Source organism: Schistosoma mansoni, chromosome 1 (genome assembly GCF_000237925.1).
Source record: "Schistosoma mansoni strain Puerto Rico chromosome 1, complete genome".
Lineage (NCBI taxonomy): Eukaryota > Metazoa > Platyhelminthes > Trematoda > Strigeidida > Schistosomatidae > Schistosoma > Schistosoma mansoni.
In genome coordinates, this window is record NC_031495.1 from 12,986,169 (window position 1) to 13,007,332 (window position 21,164).

General features: G+C 33.0%; 1 protein-coding gene across 1 annotated transcript in view; it reads right to left on the reverse strand.

Moving 5' to 3' along the window:
* Nucleotides 1-234: 234 nt before the first annotated feature.
* Nucleotides 235-21,164, reverse strand: part of Smp_196720 (putative atpase, class VI, type 11c) — a gene marked incomplete at both ends in the record, with an annotated part of 37,927 nt that continues 16,997 nt past the window's right edge. Inside the window, 2 exons of the mRNA XM_018793303.1 lie at nt 235-286; nt 2,210-2,475. Of these exons, the coding sequence (XP_018647829.1) occupies nt 235-286; nt 2,210-2,475 (318 nt within the window). The remainder of the gene's footprint in view (nt 287-2,209; nt 2,476-21,164) is intronic.

Below are 21,164 nucleotides of genomic sequence, written 5' to 3' on the forward strand. Positions count from 1 at the left end.
GAAGTGAAAATGTGGATAAGTTTTTTTTCCAAAATAAAACAGAAATCAACAACCTATAGACGACAGGAAGACACCAGAAAGTTAAAGGGTAATAGAAAAGTCAAGACATTATACACACAGAGAGAAATTATTGTAATCAGTGCCGTTATTCGCTTATTTGTCACAGTTATGAAGGAAATTTTTTAGATTTTTTTCCATCAAATGGATATGAATTTTCCTTGTATCTCTCCTTCCTTAATTGATGTTTGGTTCGATTTCAACAGTCGGGAAAAAGTAGGAGTAAGTTCTGAATGAAGGGAAGTAAATAATACGAAATGATATATTAATTCATGTGAATCGAATAAAAGGACTGAAATCAAATCGCATTATTATATAAGTTTGATTTATTTTGAACATGTATATCAAGTTCCTTACTGCTTATCAATACATATTATGCACATTGGTTTAAGTGGTAATTTTCTATTGAATGCACATCACAGGAAGCTGTTGAATCGGATGAAAATTGAGAAAGCTGTAACTTGAGGAATTACCTTGTCAAAAATTATCATTAATATTTTTAGTATGGAACTCCGACTGTAGCTTTTCCGGGGGCTACTGCCTGTCCCAAGCCCAGATATAGGAGGAGGGTTGGGTATGGGGTTAGCGAACCCATCCCGTAGAAAGCTAACCCGCTAAAAAAAAGCTACCCAGGAAAAAATAATTTTTAGTATGGAGGATTGGCAAGGATTGTAGTATTTTTACAATTGAGATCATGAACTGATTTTAGCTACATCACTATTGAAAACCTGGAAGTGTTCAGGGCTTTTGTCCTAGTACGGGACCCCTCAGAAGTGCTCATCCACGACCATGAACACGGGAACCTAACATAGGACTTTCGGTTTTTATTGTATAAACATTGAACATTTAGATTATTGAATCTTTATGTTATCTTAATTGTAGTCTTTTTTCCGCATATAAACTATCGATATATGTTTGATATTTCTCAAAGTTACTATTCACTGATTATGGATCAACCGCCTAGTTTCTTTTGCACTTATGATGTAGTTAGAGCGTACTATAACTTTCTATTTATGTTGATCGGTGATCAGGTCAGGATGTAACTCTATATTACTGCACGAATTGAGTCATATAACTCGATAGCTACACAACACGGATCTTATCTAATTGCTAATCTTATCTTCTGAATAAAGACAGGGTTAGACGTAGCTCGAGGACCAATAGATGTTAAGGTTTCACCCGTTGTTCATTGGTCATTGGCGAAACAAAAGGTCGTCGGTCATACAGGCATAGAGCGAACTAATCAATAATCAGACTAGTCAATACTACTGCTCCTTTAGTAACGGTCCGATCACACTGGCCCCAGTACAATTCAAGAATCTGTTCTTTTGAAGGTATAAGGGGAAGACAGTTGAAAAACAAATAATAAAAGACCCGACAGATGCTGTAAGTGAGAATATATGGGTAGGATAGCCAGTTAATCAGTCATTTAACAGCATACGGCTCGGGTCAAATGATCACTTCATAGGGTAGATGAAATTCCTAACTTATGTTAAAGTAGTTGATACGCTGGAAAACCTCAGTTTTTTTGTCATAATATGTACTGACATATATCAATTTTAAAAAGCTAACTCTTTATTAAGGTGGTAAAATATCCACCACAAACATCATAACAGAACTTGGAATTTCGACGTATTTACCTAACACAAACTATGTGACTTATGTATCCAAAGTGAATCAAAGGATATCCAGGTAGGAGATTATTTCATAAGGATTTATAAGAATAAATACATGCATTACATAATATATCATCGATAAAACCAAATGAATAATTACACCAATTTCAATGTCACTTAGTTGTTGTTGCGAAACGAAGGTATCACCTCACCTAACTGTACACAGAGTCATAAAATACATGAAAAAAAATCCACTTAACCATCAAAAATACAGTAGTATATAAACATACATTTTTTTAAATGACCCATTCACCGGATACCTGGATATAAGCTATATTCCAAGTGTAAGGGCTAATGATACTATCCGGTTGCTTAAACCGAAGTAGATGGGACAGGGTTGAAATTTAGGACTTAGTGATTGAAAGTTGAACACCTTAACGATTAAGCCATCACTCAACATAAATATCATCGTTTCGATATTTCTAAACAGTTTGTGGAATAATAATTGACAAAAATATCAAGATAATTAATGTCACCTACAATTCTGATCTTCTTGGGGAACTTCTATTGTCACTACTGGTGGTGGATTCACCGATTCATCTACCACAATAATATCTTCTGGTTGAGGTGCTTTAGGTGGAAATTGACCATCCCAAACCGCATCAATTGTAGTATACATAGTTGATCTACTAGTCTGAGATGTACTATCATCATTGTTTGTTCCACTCGTTGTTGATGCTAAATTTTGTGAATTGTTTGGCAAACCTAGAATAGAAATTATTTTACGGAATATCTCTTCTGCCTAAAATGAATACAAGAAACAGAATACGGAAAAATGCTTAAGTTGTTTATACGGATAAGTTTAAAAAATAAACGAAAATATTATTAGGTCATAATATCAAAAAAATAAATTCGGTCAAACTCAAAATCAGAAAAACTTCAATAATGATAATAAACCATCCTGAAGAAATGAAACCCTCTTCTTCTTTACGATCAAATAAATATACAAAGTTGTTTAGCTGATATGATTGTTCGATTTCGTATCAATGTTTATTATATGCATTATATTATCTTTTGTTATGTAAACAATAGTACAACTATATAAAAACATAGTTTATATTGACACTGTCAAACTAGGATTATGTGTAGAATCAAACAGAAACAAACAAAAGACTGAAAAATTTCATCAACAAGATAATTTAAACGATTGTGATTTGAATTGAAATGTATACTCGTTGTACAAGCTAATGCCTATCCGGACTTGGTAGCTAAGCGGATAATACGGTCGAGTAATTGAAGTGAGTGGTACTGGGTTCGAACCTCGGTGTGGACATTAACTCTGGGATGCAGGTAAATTCAGTTAATGTGTCATAAACAGGACAAACCATGCGTCCTGGATTCTGCCTGTTAGACAAATTTCACTTATTCTATAAAATAAACCTTTTAAAAAGTATTTAATCGAGAGTTTGTAAAACCAACTGTTATTTGTCACACAGTGTTACCAATCATCTGAAGAATCAGTAAAAAAAATGCAGGAAACATTGGAAAGCCGTCTCATTTTATGGTGATTACAATACCTTCAAGTCCAAATCCACTGTTTTACATTCTAAATAATAGTCGTTTCGCAACAATTATCCGATCTCACAGATCATCCATAAAACCTATTTCACTACCAACACGACTGAACTCCACCACTACTGTTGTACAACAAGGTATCAAAGAGAGTGAAGTGTTAATTTTGGTGAAATTACAGTGTTTATCTGACATGTAGCCTTCGATAATCCATTTGTATCTTACGGTATGTTCTGTAAACAATTTATTTCGAAGCTGTCTTCTCTACTGATCTCGAAGTGTTCTGCCTACGCTGTGCTTTTTGACGTACTGAAACTTTTCGTCTGTCGACTGTGATAGTTTCGACGCCACTTTCAACTACAGGCTACTTACAATTGATCGTCTTAATAGTATTCACCAGATTTGAATACATCTGCATATAAATCATTCATGTAAAAAAATACTTTAATATTCTTTAGTTTCTATAGTGAATTTTTATTCGTTCCAGTTACCAACACTTGAATTCATTATAACAAACTTTTACAGACAATAAAAATGTGAATTTTGATATTCATTACAATTATGACGAAAACCATATAGAGTTGATTTCATGAATTAATTGAAGCTAGACCACCATCAAAAACCTGGAAGCACTGGGCGGATGTTTCGTTCTATTATGGGACTCCTCCTTCCAGGTTTTCGATGATGGTCGAGCTTCAATTGACTCATGATCTCAACTCTATAAAATTACTAAAATCTCCACCAAACTCCTTCTGAAAATCATATTGTTTACTTTCTCAATCAATAAGTAGTCGATTGGTGACATACAGATTAGATAAAATAGAAAATTAATAGTTTAATGTATACTGTGTAATTACTATGATCGCATTGCGAAAGTTTAGAATATATATGGAGAGAGAGAGAGACCATCAATAGACTGTAATAATTGTTATGCGATATGCTGCCACATGTAATAAAACATCATTTATAAAACACGAAAATATTTCACGCATGCATTTACTATTTCACTCTCACTCACTTACACACACACACACATCCAGCCCACATATTTACATACTGAAAAAATGTGAAGTATTATCTCTTGAAATGATAACAAAAATTTTGGCCGAATGCTTTATAACATAAATCGATTGAATATCAGTAGTAAACGTTTAATAATAAAACAACAAAAAAAAAAGCGAATGTGTAGTATTCACATAAAATTGTACATTATGTGTATGTGTGTGTGTGTGTAATGTACATATAATTACTAATGTAAGTGATATACAAAGAAAATAATACATAATTAATCATTAAATACAAAGTGATGTAAACATGATAATCATTAAAATGAAGGGTTAAAGGCTAAAAATAAAGAGATTGATTTCTTCCAGATGATTAGTTTATCAAGAAAATGAAGAAAAAAGAATAATATCAATCAATGACAATCTATTTACTATAAATATTGATGTAAAATAGAGAGAGAACAGATACACATAATCAATCATTAACAATAGAAAACTAACCTCCTTAGCTTTTACTTTTAGTTTGAAAGTTTTATTTTGAAGTTAATAAAAAACTATGGAAAATATGTATGTTTATGAATGTGTGTACGTGCATTATCGATTCGATTTAGCTTATACAGTTTTCTTGTGATTCACGAAGCCGGTTGGACTTGAGTATAGGAAGCTTGTTTATCAGTATCACAATCGGACACCGCACAACGCAACACCTATTTGAAAAAATGATAGCTGTCTACAGTTCTTCAGTCAGTCAATAAATCGCTTTAGCTTAATATAGTCCACCGATAGAGTTAACACTTAAAATGATTAAAAATAGTTTGTTAAGATTTAACCATTAAGATAAGTATGAATAGTAATGCAATCAAGAAAAATTCGGTTCAATTTTATTGGACTCTAATCGTGTGTAAGATTGATGGTCAATATTTGGAGGAAGGGAAATGAATACATATACAATAAGACAACAGATTTTCAGTCATTTTGTTTTACAAGAGATAATAATTATATTGCGAACTCCAAACTAGGAGTATGAACCTTTAAACGCGGTTCAAACCAACTGTCAATGACTTCAATGAGTGTTATGTTGTCTCTTTTTGGTCGCCTCCAGCCTTTCGCTCATCTGATTTATTAAATGTTGAGGTGTTTGATTGTTGGAAATGGATACATAATACGAACACATCATTTGCTAACAACTTGAAACATTATAAGCTGGTTTAATATTTTTATCTAACATAGTTCATCATTACTCACTCCAACATATTCAGGTATAATCAATGTTTAGAAAAATATCTGTAACTAAGCATCGAAAACACAGAATGGACCTTTCACTTTATCAGGTGATGTTTCACATACTTATTCAAAGAACTACCAAATATTATATTCTTATTATTATCGTCAATGCGGTTTCATTTAAACACATTCAGAACAAACAACCATGATTGTTATACACTATTACATTTATCCATATTTGTTGGTTTTATGATTATAAACAGAAGGGGTTTTGTGGATATTTCAGTATTTTCATAGTTGAAGTCATAAGTAAATTGAAGCTAGACCACCATGGAAAACTTGGAAGCATTGGACGGCCGTTTCGTCCTATTGTGGGACTCCTCAGCAATGCACATCTACGATCCCGCCTCGAGAGATTCGAACCAAGGACCTACCAGTCCTGATTAACAAAATGTGAATAATTTCATTTAGTTATAAAACATATCTACCTATTTTATATATTAACAGTAAAATATGAACCATAGAACTGACCAAAAAAAGTCATCCAGATTAATTATGTCAGTAAATAAATAATATGAATGAATGTGAATAATAAAATGAATTATTATTACTCATAATGAACATTGAAATTATACATGAAGTTTAACATTGAATATCATATTACTATTATAAAAATAATAATGAAATACATAAATCAGTTTTCTATAATCAATAAGCGATATGTGTAAAATCATATAGTTTTAAACTAGGTTAACATAGAATAAAATAACCAACTTATATAATAAATTAACATTATCTCTGTTACCATGATACATTTACTATGGATTTAGTTATTTGATTTTAGTGGGTAAATGAAAATGATTAGTAAGGATTCGAATTATTACGAATGTTGAATATAGTGACTGATTTTTAATTAACTTTCATTGATATATGTGCATTCGCTCCCAAATGCCCTGGTACGGCTGAGAGTGGAGAGAGTCCGATCTCCCTCTCAAATGGCCACGTGCATACAACCACTGTCAGGGAAGTCCAACTCACTACCTTCTCGTGGCATCACTGTTGTTTACGAAATTGAGAGGACGAAAAGTGAATGTCCGGCATTTTAACCAGGCCGGTGGACACGGAAAGTTCACCTAGGGGAGTTGGAAAACCCTCATTCCAAACCAATGGTGCACATGGGCTCCAGAGGGAACAAATGGCGTATGAACCAATCGTTGGTCACCAGCTACCATGGGACTGCATCTCCTCATGATGCTCCACTGCCTTGTGGATCAGACCTTTAAGGTCAAAGGCTCTGGGTGTGGCCCCCTAAGAAAACCACCTGCTTCAGTTTGGGCACCTGGGAAGTATCACAGCCCTCATACAAATCGAATGAGATTTGTGCGGCGCATATATATCTGGTGCCCCTTGTACCATTATTTATTTGTTTAAATAAAATAAATAAATATGTGCATTCTATGTGGATTACCACAATTTAATCCTTTTGTAGGATAATTGAAACTTTCAGTGATATAGGTATTATATGAGTTGAACAAGTAAGTGGCTATCTGGTTTCGGCAGCTCAGTGGATAACGCTCTGGTATTTAAAACAAAGAGAAATCGGCTAGAGTCTCTACATGAACAACAACACTGAGTCCCAGATACAGCCCCCAAATGCCCTGGTACGGCCGAGAGTGGGGAGAGTCCACTCTCCCTCTCGACCTTGAGTATGCAGATGATACTGTCTTACTGTGCGATAATGCCCAATGCATGCAATCCGCACTTAATCAGTTGGCAATCAGTGTCCGCAGGTACGGCATGTGCTTTGCACCCTCCAAGTGCAAAGTACTCCTACAAGACTGGCAGGATTCTAATCCTGTACTCACCCTGGATGGTGAGGAGATCGAAGTAGTTGAGAAGTTCGTGTATCTAGGTAGCTATATAAGTGCTGGTGGTGGCGTGAGTGATGAGATTGATGCACGTATAATGGAAGCCAGAGCGGCTTATGCCAATCTGGGCCATCTTTGGCGCCTTCGTGATGTTAGTCTGGCTGTAAAAGGTCGGATCTACAACGCGTCGGTGAGAGCAGTTTTGCTGTATGCTTGTGAAACCTGGCCTCTCCGAGTTGAGGATGTCAGACGACTCTCTGTGTTCGATCATCGTTGTCTCCGAAGGATTGCTGACATCCAGTGGCAACACCATGTTAGTAATGCAGAGGTTCGGCATCGTGTGTTCGGGTGCAGAGACGATAATTCAATTGGTGTCACCATCTTGAAACACCGACTTCAGTGGCTTGGACATGTTTTACGAATGTCGTCCCAGAGACTTCCACGTCGTGCATTATTTGCCGACTCTGGGACCGGTTGGAAAAAGCGGAGAGGAGGTCAGTGTATGACATGGTGTCGTGGCATGAAAGAAAGCTGCAAAGGGCTAGCTTCTGTTGGTCCTTCACGACTCCCTGGCTGGGGTCCGAGAGATGGTGCAACACAGTGGCTAGAGACGTTATCAGATATGGCTCAGAATAGAAGCCAGTGGCGATCCTGCTGCAACCTTCTTTTACTTTCTACATAAAGAGTGGTTCTAACTTTCTTAACTGAAAGAGTCTTCTGGTTGTACATTTCAGTCCGCCTTATCTTTTCATCCCTTCTCTTCCTACTTTCATTATTTTGTGTGGCGCATATGTATCTGGTGCCCTTTTGTACCAATATATATGTGTTTAAATAAATAAATAAAATAAATAACGAGTCCAGAACAGGATGAAATGCGTGTCTTGGATTCTACTGTTAGCCACTATCCAGCTTTACATCAAAAAGTAGCACAGTTGACATTAGGCAGTGAAAATAAATAAACAATGACATCATGTAAGTTCAAAATAACACCAGAAATTTCTTAATCTAATTTACTAATGATTTGTCAAAAATGTACGCTTTGAAAATAACCGTAAATTTGCACAAAATCAATGTTCAAAACAACGGTCACTTGTATTAACGATGTTCCGATTGATTTCATCACAAATCTATTCACAAAATTCATGAAGTAGCTGAAGGAGATAATCATCATGTCCATCACACAAACCCATCCTCCATAAATACTATATAGTTAATTGGATAGTCTGGTTACCGTTATCAAACAATATCGAAATAAGTCAAAGAAATAATGAACACAACAATCATAACAATGAGTAATGGACTTTTCTTCACAACAGGGAATAAAATAAACCAGAGGGAGAATAGATTTATGGAAGAACTTAAAAAAAACGACAAACTAACAGTCACTTTTCGTCACTCTCTATTTCCTTTTCACAAAATAATAATCAGAAGAACAACAAGTTGTCTAGTGTATGTTTAGACAGTGACTAACTGACCAACTAAGTGACTGACTACCTTTCTACATTACTAGTGGGAATCTGAGAACAATATAAATTTACAAAAATATGATAAATTATGTAAAAATTTAGTTTAATCACATGGATCTTCAAATTAAGCATCCAAAATAACTAACTGACTAACAGTAAGTCTACAACAATACAATGTTTATGTATACAATTACTTTATGAATGTTGATTTTGTGATTTACCATGCTTCAAAATGATATATACAACATGAGGAGAAAAAAGAAGCACATAGATTCACATAAAGTGAATGTAAATGTGACATTTCATCGTTTTATATCATAACCCCAGGGAATAAAATTAAGTTAATAATAGACAATGAAGGACCTAAAATGAAACGTATGCATCGGTTTAATAAATATTAACACAGTGGAAGAGAACAGAAGAGAATCAATCAAGTTGAGCAGTCGAAACAATAATAATAATAATGATTATCATATCAACTGCTGAGAGAAAATTAAACTTAACAGATTTACTTCAACAAATACAATGCTGGGATAGAATTATAAAACAATAGTAAAACTGAATATTTTGAAGAAAGTATGGAACAACTGTACCCATGCTTTTACCGCTGTTGGTTTGAGGATATATCATTTAAGGTCTCAAACCATTAATTACAATTACCACACAGACCCTCCAACCAGACAGTACTTGTTATATAAATAAAAGAAATAATCAATGATTTCACGAGCTGATCCAAGTTATTATAGTAAGTGACGTTAGTGTTTTTTTCATTTAATCCTCTGTTAAATTTCAATGTGTGCTGAGTGACAACACGACGAAAATTGGTTATATTTGTCATCACAACACATAACCCTTATAATATTCAGTTTAATTAAATACTAGGTGAGAGGAAATTATTGAGAAGAATGGACAGTATGATTTCGATCTCGCTTTATTGACTGAGTGTCAATGACCACGGACCCATATACCAGCTAGTCACTGTGTAGAAACAAGTCATTGGCAAAGGATTGTTTACTTAGTGAAATTTTATAATCTTTATGCATTATATACATCTTAATCTTCAGATATGCACTAGCATCTTGTTATGTTCTGCAATGCAAGTTGGTTTTAGACTGTCTTCTACTATTCCTCTTCTTACCTCCAAAGCGTTACGAATATGCCGTGCTTTTTGACCTAGAATTCTCCTCTTCGGATGTCGACTGCAGTAATCTACATACAACGTTCCTATAACACACTACTTATAAGTAATCTTGTGAGTAGCACTCATCACGATGGGAATCACTGATATAATGAAGATTCACAATCAACTAAAAAAATCTCACCATTCAAATTTAAATTGAACTGAAGCAACTACTTATTTTGACTGAATCTCTAATAACAAATAAACAAATAACCATATTTTTAAACATACACATAATCGATCAATTCATGTCGTGTAACTCATAAACAATCCAAATTGATTACGTGCCACCTTGGATAAATACACATTTATACTATATCTGTGATCAATTTGACTAGATAACATATGCTTTTATTTAATACTTCGTTCATAATTTGTAATTTCCAACGATAAGAAACCAGGAATGAAAAGAATCACACAGTGTTACAATACATTCATTTAAAAAAGCTTATCATTTTAATTACAACCAAATCTATTGATAAGCGAGAAAAGTTTTATATTTTATCACCCGATAGTAAGAGATTATCATTTAGTCATTAGACTAAGTGACTCGAAATTGCAACACATTATTTGATGTTTGGTGTTTAAAGGCAATCGACAGGAAATTGGTTTGAAAAGAAAACAAGGTCACAAATGCATAAAGTCACACACATGCAACAACAAAGCTATGAATAAACAATCAAAACAATTCATTGCTACATTCATTTGTTTTCCAGTCGACGAATTTCGGAATGACTAACAGTAAATTAACTAACTAAATAGCCGACTTTGAGACAAAGTGATGACAATTAGAATGCATAATAAAACAGGCAGAGAAGCAGAAACTGAGTTATCCGGTGTATTGATATTGATATGCCACCGAAATCATGAACCAATCAATGTTAAACCAGCACTGAAAACCTGGAAGCAGTGGACAGCCATTTCGTCGTAGCAGTGCTTATCTGTGACTCACACGTGGGAATAAAACCCTGGACCTTCGGTCCTTGCACGTGAACACTTTGCCCGTTCAGAGTTCGATTCCCAGGTTCAGGCTAGTGAATACATACTGTTGAGGAGTCCCATATTACGACCGATTCGAACAGACATATGTTCACACAAAATTACTAAGACTATACGTCTGAATATTTATTGAAAAAGTCCTCCGATAGTATTTAAAATGAACACAGTTAAACTGTGTAGGGGTATAAAGAAGGTACCACCAAGGAAAATGGTCGCACAATATTGTGAATTGACTGAGGTTGGACTTGTGAGTCACTGGATTCCGGCTTAGCAGTCTAGATGTTAAGAGTTCACGTGCGATAGTGAAGGTCCTTGATTTAATTACCGAGTTCGGGGTCGTGAATGTGCACCGCTAAAGAGTCCCATATTAGGTCGAAGTGGTCATTAGTGCTTCCGGGCTTTCAATGGTTGTCTAACTTGGATGAATTTTTGATTGAAAAAAAATGGTAAAAGCTATTTATTAGTCAAGTGTTTCGATAGTCAACTGACACTAAAACGTTATGAAATTGACCAAACCTGTTGTAAATATGTGATGAATTTATTCAGAAAAATTCGAAATATGATATAGCATATAAATCATACATTCATAACTTAGTGAATCAGCCGGCTGATGCATTTGACCTTTCGAACTTAATATGTTTGGTACAACATAAAAGATACAATCAATTTATGTAAATCTACAGTGGTGGTTGTTTTCACGATGGTAGAAACTATCTTCAATTAAGATTACAACTAGTTTGTAACAATAATAAAAATAATAATAATAACAGTGGAGATATATCAGTTTGTTTACACGTATGACATCAGTCTTAGTTATTACTCTGAAGAGTGAAAATTTTACTTAAGGCCTACATTATTAATATTAGTGTAGTGAATGAATTTTATTTTGTAGAGTAATTGGATCGATAATTTCTATCTTCATTTAAATCTGTTTGATAGTTGGGGGTTAGTTCACATGAATCAACACATCAGACTGTACTCAATCTCATGTAAGGAGGAGTTTAATATCCAACTTTAAATTAGATTTTGTTCGTTTATAAGATGATTTTATTGATCTTATAAACATTCATTTTATTATTTACCTAAAATAGTGTAGCTGATCATACTGTAATTGTCCCCTTAACTTGCAGTAATCACGCTTCACATATAATGGGCTCTATCCGAAGTGTTCGAACAATGTTTAAATACCTTTGAAACCACCACTAATTTATTTCACTTAATTATGTTAATTATTCCACTTTAAAAGTGTAATTCGATGTCCAGTGTTCATAAATACTAGCTTTGTATAATGAACTAAAACAGAACTGATAAAACTCTAGTCTAGGGCACCTGTTCCCTTTGAACTTCCGTTTTTTACATCTAGAGTTAAGAATTAAGTCAGTCTACAATGTTACTATCTTTGTATCTTTGTCTACATTGTTACGTTTTGTTCCTCTGATCAAATTGTCAGGAACTTTATTCTTGCTAATGTAATAAATAATAATATGATTCGATTGATCGCCATTTTTGATGTAAAAATATTAAGTTGTTTATGAACAGGAAAATACTAAGTAAATTAGTAAGTTAGAGATTATATGTTGTATTTTAAATGAATATTTTTACTCTGTTTGTTTGTTTTTTCTTATCGCGACCCCTCCCACTAACTTTCTGTCAAAAACCTAGTTGTATATTTCTGTATGACTCATCATATCATTCAACTAACTGACACGAATTTGGTGGTATAAATTTTATGTGGGTTGGACAATGAAATTAGTGCATTGTAGTAGTCCACCTATATTCAGTCACACAAAAATAAGGAAAAAATTAAAGTTGAGAAGTACACCCTAGAGATAATAACCAAAAATGTCTTAATAAAGCAAGCACTAAAAAGTAACATATTCATAGACAAATTAAATACAATCTAACGTGGAGAAGTTTTGCAATTTACTGTTGTTGATCCACCTCCAGTGCCATATATGTTTATCCTGAACGGATAGCCTTGATACGGCCATTTCGTTATGGGTTTTTAAAAGAACACTTTATTTGTATGCATTCAATCTTATAAGTTTGTGTTCAATTTTGAATGGTTTTATTTATGTGAACCGCTTAGATTAATTATGCTTTGTTTATCATGATTGGGATATTGTTTACCGGATAGTTAATCAAGATTTCTTATTATTTAGGCGCCTTCATTTTTCGTATTATAAGTTTTTCCATAAACAAAAAATATTATCTTCTAGAGTAAAACATGTGGTAATAAGTCGTAAGTGAGAAACGAATTAAATATCAATTCGGTAGAACAACTGCTAACAAAGTGAGATTAGGCTGTAATCAGTGATATTTTAATATTTTATAATGGGTATCTAAGGCTTTATATAAAAATGAAGAAATATTACATCACAGACTGATACTAGGTGAAAAACTAACACGAAGTAAAAAATACCGAGGAATTGTTTCACTCTAGGCATGGAACGACTCCGTAATCAGCATATGTCACTCAACCAGGGATCGAAATAAAGAACCTCATCCCTTGCGGTGATTATAACACAATCAAATCATTAAGTGGAAATCTAATCCCAATCGATTTGCGACAATCTGGAATCATAGTCAGTTCCATCAATGGTATGTGTCTCAATTCTGATATGATTGAACTACACAAGCCACGATATTTCAATAATTCTAAACAAATTACAACAGTCCTTCCTATACATTAATTTAATGGTTCGTTTGCTAACTTTGAATTATTCACACTTATTTATAGAACTAAAACTAATCTACAAATTCATTCGCCGAGATTTTACAAATATACTAAAACTAATCGTTTTGAGGAAAAAGATTGTTTACTTACGATAAATGATACTGTGATAATGCAGAATAGTTCTCTCTCTCCCTCACTCTTACATACATACAAAAAAGTTCCGAATGATTGCGATCCATAAAATGGTATGTAACTATAGAACACAGACAAAATGGAGAAACTCACTGAAAAAAAAGAGTGCGACTCAAACTATTGTAAGAACATATTTATTACTACAAAATTCATAGTAATTTCACTGAGATTTGCATGACAATTCAAAAAATGTGTTTATTCAAAATATGATCCAGTTGTTTAATAGATTAAACAGTTGATTTTTCGAATAATATTTTTCAGTTTCTAAACTTTGCTTCGTTGAATATTGACAGGCTTAAAGTAAAACGATATACAAGTTTACTACCACACTTATTTGTTAGTAGCTAGCTTTTCAACTAAAAACACAGTATGTTTTTACATGTTCATGTGTAGAAAATAACAAACTCAGTATCTTATAGATCTTCAGTTCAATAGCCACATAATATCTAATCGAAAATATACCATCCAATAAAACTTCTAAGCCTATCAAACTGGATAAAAGCTTTTGATTTTTACTGTCAACAAGTTTAAGTCCAAAATAATTGGAGCAGATGATATTATGAAGAGAAACCTATTATGTAACATTTAGATGACTAAAAAATCACAAGTGAAATGATTGAAAGGAATATTTTTTCAAAAGTACTGATCTGTATTTATGAGTATTGACAACTTATATCGTAAAGTAGTATACATGATTTATAATAGCCATGTTCAACTGGCTGATCGATCTTACTAGTTAAATGAGACGGTTGTTTGAAGTTTACATTTGACTTTGATGCACTCATACATATACACAATCATATAAAACATTAAAATTCCTACTCTTTGAATTTCTAGTTTCAATTGTCAGATGATCCTAATTTCAAAATTCCATCGATTTCAATGGTTATAGATAGTTTACAATATTAAGCATAAACTCGCACTCTTAGGTGTTTACTGAGTCATTAGGCCACTTTTTCCCTTGTTCTTCTTTTCTCTCACTCTCCCAAATTATTACAGACACGCTGTTCTGTACACTTATTCACTATGCAATATGGGTTCTAACTAGAAGCAGACCTACGCTGAAATTGGATGAATTTAAATATTGCTGTACAAGTAAATAATATTCTAGTACTAAATCGACGATAAACCATATGTTGTTAAGATATGCTTATAAAATGCAGCTTTACAATCATAATTAAAATAGGATTTATGTAAATTCAAATGCATTACTTTCTTAAATTAATATCAGTAAGATGATAATCAACATTCAAATTTCCATTCTATTCTCCTAATACATTTTGAACATAACGTATGATAAAATATTATCTGATATGTATTAGCCTAGTTAACTTTTATTCATGTCTTCATTCTGGTTCAGTTTATTCACTTTCATCATTTTTGTTAATTAGCCTGATTGTATTAAAACACATTTGTATGGAAATGTATATAAAACACATGTACTACTGAATAAAAAATATATAGGCTATTATAAATCAATATGTTATTACTAACGTTATCAATGGGTTTAATATCATTGTTTATGCCATATCTCTCTAGTTTGACCGGTTTTTTTCAACTGTCCATATATTCTAGAACAACGATTTAACTAAAAACTTATCATAACGTATACTAACATGAAAATAGATAAATATATTTCAAAAGTGTAAATCATGATAATGAAATAAATTGAGTGGAATAGGGATAAATTGAATGATCTAAAATAAATGTTCTGTGTAAAAAAATTAAACAATATCGATTATTATCAGAAGGCGGTTTTGTGGAGATTTTATAATATTGGTTATTGTCAGAATGGGTTTTGTGGAGACTTTAGTAATTTTATATAGTTGAGTTCATGAGTCAATTAACGCTAGACCACCACGGAAAACCTGGAAGCACTAAATGGCCGTTTCGTCCTATTGTGGGACTCGCAAGCAGCGGGCATCCACGATCCCGCCTCGCGAAATTCGAACCCAGGACCTACCAGTCTCGTGCCAGAGCACTTAACCGATAGACCACTGAGCCATCATCCAACGGTGTCAATGTCTAACTTCAACAATAGGACGAAACGGCCGTCCAGTGCTTCCAGGTTTTCCATGGTGGTCTAGCTTCAATTGACTCATGATTTCAACTATATAATATTGGTTATTAATGTTGACTTATAGGATTAAATATATATTTAGTATTTTTCGTATTATTGAATATTTATAGAACGTAGGTAAATATGATTAAGATGTGATAGAATTCAAACAAACGATTATTAAATGGTTATCAATATATATAGTTCATTAAATAATGTAATTGTAATTACGATTAAATCATTTATAAGATTGAGAAATAGGAATTCCTTAGAGTAAACAATTGAAACTTAGAAGAAACCTTATATTATTCATTTAAATATAACTGGAATTACGAAACATTGTTATTTGGATAATCATCATCCCAAACTATTGAATACTGGAAAATAGTTATGAGTAGGTTTTAGATTAAACGATAATATGTACTTACTTATGACATAAAACACGGGATAGAAACTAGGACATTCAAGTGTTCCAGTGGGCACAACTTTAGTTAATGATTTATGTGTTGGAGAAAGTAAGATGTGATTGCCTGATGACTAATTGTATTTTTCGTCAACAAACTTTTATTCTGGTTCACAATTTTCGATCAGATTGTGGGTATCTGAGTTCATGTGACTTAGTGTCAAGGCCATTTAGTAAAACGTGTACACCTACACATTTCTCTTATGTTACGCTAACCTAATCCTTTCAACAATTAATATTCATAAGTAGTTACGCTTTATGTTCATCCTCCAATCATTATATCACCCATATTTGCATTCACCATAGCCATCAACCAATTCACTAGATCAACGACTTTTCTTATAATAATCATGCACTAAATGTAGTCATTGTAGGAAAATCGTTACTACTGTAGTGTGTGCTACTGATATCGACATATATAAGTACTATGTGTCATCAGTCGAAATTGGAATTCCTGGCGGCAGAAGGTTGAGAAGATCGAACGGAAAGGAACAAGAACAGAGAGTGATTGGTATGGAAATGAAGTAACAATAAGTCCGAGACAATTGATGGACATTTTGCAAATGAAGTATATACATCAACATATGCTCACTGGTGACTGACTTCAAGAGGTATTTCCTGAAGCTCTAGTGAGAAACAGTGACTAGTGGAGTTCAGCCAGGTCTGTTGTGAGATAGTAACTCACTGAAGAAAATGGTGAATGTGTCGCTCAGTTTCGTGTATTGGTTGAAGTTAGACATTAACACCATTGGATGCCGACTCAGTGGTTTAGTGGTTAAGCGCTCGAGCGCGAGACTGATAGGTCTTCGGTTCGAATATCGCGAGACGGGATCGTAGGTGCACACTGCTGAGGAGTCCCACAATAGGACGGAACGGCCGTCCAGTGCTTCCAGATTTTCCATAGTGGTCTAGCTTCAATTTACGATCTCAACTATTAAAATTATTAATGAATTGTTGCAAGATCACTTTCAATCTTATGAATTATTACTTTCATTATGTACAACACTGGTTATTTGATAAGAAAAATAGCTACAACAATTTATCAGTGTCCAATTTTAAGTTCAAACTAATGTCTGTATGTACCTTTTTTACTAATAATTTAAATAGCACGATCGTTTTGTTAATCAATATAAGTAATGATTACTTTTGACTTGCAGTATCTCATATTAATTTTCTCAACAGGTATAGTTTATTTTTTAAGTTTATACCTAATAAAAGATGGATACGTGAATGATTCAATGGCGACTAGTTACTCTTAGAGGTTCATGAATTATATATTGCCTTTTAAATTTAATCGAAAGCATGGTGTTCGCAGAACACTTACAGACTAGACGAGAAGACAGTTGGCAGAACATAGCGAAAGATGAAAATAGACGATTAAAGGATATGCATATGTGTTATGTAAATATTTTGTAACTTCTCTCACTAAATATATTTTCGTTCTGCATATTCTTGTATTTTACAACACAAGCGAATTTCAGCTCTAAAACACTGAGAACAAAAAACAACTCGTAATACAGTGTCATGAAAGAATCGAAGTTTAAACATTAAAACAACAGTAAATTACTAATGGTAATGTGAATCGTTGGGTAATGATGTTATCCACACTTTAACATTTAAATACAAAGTTTTTGGATAGAGTTCAAGCGCATACATCCATGAACATCATATCATAGGGTTAACAACACTATCAAATTTATAATATTCCATGTGACGATGCACAAATCTTAATTTATGCATGATACATACATATACTACTACTAATTGTGTTGAAGTATATAAATAAAATATTTCTCTAATTATTAGATATTGATTTGTTTATTTATGTATTTTTCTAACCTAATTACATGATAAACATACTAAACTAGATTAAACAGCTCAGTAACAAGAAAAAATTTCTATTTTAATCTACATGAAAAAGCATAAATAGTTCAAGGTTATTCATTATTACCATTATGTAATTGCTTTTAGTGCTTAATGTAAAGGCTAGACAGTCTGTAAAATACTGAAAACACTTGTCTTATTTGTACATACTAATAAACAACCTAATAATTCAACTTCTATGCAAAAGCAGAATGTATACACTCTTAAGTATGTGAAATACAAAAAAAAATCGTTAATAAAACTATGTAAACAAATTTACCGCTCAATATTACCAAAAACATATATCTACCATATGGGACGATGTGTATAAAAAAACGTCATACAGTTTGAACGTAATTGTTATCACATACTGATGTTATCTAAACAACCATAGGAAATCATCGAAGACGGAAAACTGTTTCACTTTACACCCGAATGTATGTTCACAAAACACGCATATGGTATAGATACCGGAAACCCACAGTCCTGATTATAGGTATTATGCCTTTAATTCAATCGCTTATATAGCACAATTTTTATTCAATCCCGTTGAAGATTGAAAATTTAATTCTGGAATCGGTTGACTTCATGGTTCCCTTTCAGGGAATAAATTTTAAGTCCTCCATGAATACAACTTTAAAAATTATATATATATATATATATATATATATATATATGCCTCCTAGATTATCCTTCGAAAAAATTGGATGTTAAGATTTTCAGCTTACTAATTCGATAGTAGGAGAAGTGATGAGTCTTAAAATTAAAGTATAGCAATTGTTTAGGAGCCACTGATTTCGGTTATCACGTGAAAATACTTTATGAAGATGAAAATTTGTACATAAGATTTATCCATAGAAAATTTAATGAAGAAAATTATGTACTGGAACCACTGAATCGTAACAAACAACTATGAAATTTCCAATGGGCTACACATAACATGAATCAAATATGTGATCCACTATTGTCTAGAAATCGAAAGTGTTTACAATAATGCTTTATAATACAGTTCCTTTTACTTGAGTTCACTCAACAGTAATAGAATGAGTATACGCCCTTATCTATTTACAATATTTATTATTTGAATGTTATGATTAGTTTAGTTGAAATTTTAATACGATCATAACTTTATTTAAATAAAATTTTACTGTCAGTTAATTTAAACGAGTGAATTCGATTGGGAACTTGCAAATAAAAAAAAGAGTCACGATATCGTGTGTTATGTATATTTCTATCGCTTATACTTACCTACCTAAAAGGCAACAAGAACAATCTGCTCGATTATTGTCAGAATATCAAACTGATTTAGTAGGATTTTGACAATAGTAACAATACTACTATAATAGTAATAATATTGACAATTATTGGACCAACAAATACAATGAAAAGGAGGCTATACAAAAATATTGGAGAAAAATTCAATGATTGTAAAAGGTAAGCAGATTTGTATTGTTCAATGACGCATAAGTGATTCATTGATTTTTCTTTTATTCACTTGCTAGAATACAGACACACCTGTCAAGGTCACATGCGTCTATCTTTTGATGATTGCCTCTTGTCATTATTCAGGGTAGTGGGACAATTTCGCATCGCAACCAAACTAAGTACTGTTGTGTCTATTCATGGCATAGTCGAATGCTGAAAGACAAGGAGTGATAGCGGAACCGAGACACATCTATGCCGTTATAAAATTTAAACAAATTGCTGTAAATGTTAGAATATTTACTAAGTGTAGATTTACGTATTTAGCTTTGAGTTAAACGGTTTGAATGTGAACTAGAAATAACTAAGTGCTTAATCAAATCCAAATAATTGAAACAAGATTCGAACTTGTGACTTATTACTGTTCCAAGCCAGCTGTTCTAGTCACTAAGCCATGATGTTAAAGGCAATGGATTCAAATTCACTTAACCTACTCAACGTCACTAAAAGCAAATTACCAAAAACAATTTTAATATTTTAGAATTACTTATCTCGACAAGCTAGCATCAATTTAGCACAAAATTATTGAAAACTGAGGTTTAGTTTCATGAGTGTAGATAATGCTAACAGGTGATTTGTAATTAAGACAAAACAACCACGTTCTTTTGACTTGTTTCCTCTCTTTCGCTTTACCTAACAGATAACGTTAGTATATGATGTAAATAAACTGCAAAATACCTCCACTAAAATTAGGTTTCTACATTTTATTACTTTCTGAAAAAAAGAGAAAAGAATAGATAGACACATTTTCTTCCTTTCATTTCTCTGAACAAAAAGTCTATGTGAAAGTAACAAAAAATAAACAAACAAACAAGTGGAATAAAAGAAGAAAAAACATAATTTATTTTCACTAACAAGTACTTTATATTGACAATTTATAATTTAGACATATTTATTATACACTCTTTATACGATCGACTAGCTGACTAAGAAACAATATCATAAATCATTACATGCCAGCTTAAATAAACATTAACACAGAATAAAAATTCATTTGGTATTGTTTGTTTGAATCTTCCCATAAATGTTTAGGACTGCAATTGATCAGTCACTTATTGGCATATGTGCTTTCTGTGCGTATTGCCTCGATAAGACCTTATATTCTCGATAATTTTGTCCTATTTGGGAAACGTACGCTGGATGAACATGCATCTCAGAGGGGAGGTGCAATCTGGGACTCGAACTTAAGATCACCAGGCATCTGGATGCGAAACATAAGGTGACTACGATTGAAAAACCGCGGCCCCATGTGAGTATAAATATTAACAAATTGACTTTTAATAATATCGTTGCAGTGTTGATCTGGATGCAGTACTCGTTAATCAATTATAGACTGAGACAACCAGCAGCGAGTGTTTTGTCAGTCCAATCCTAACTTTATGGGACTCAAGAGGAGATTCTAGGGCTGGGTTAACGCTAATAGCAGAAGTTGTTATTACCCA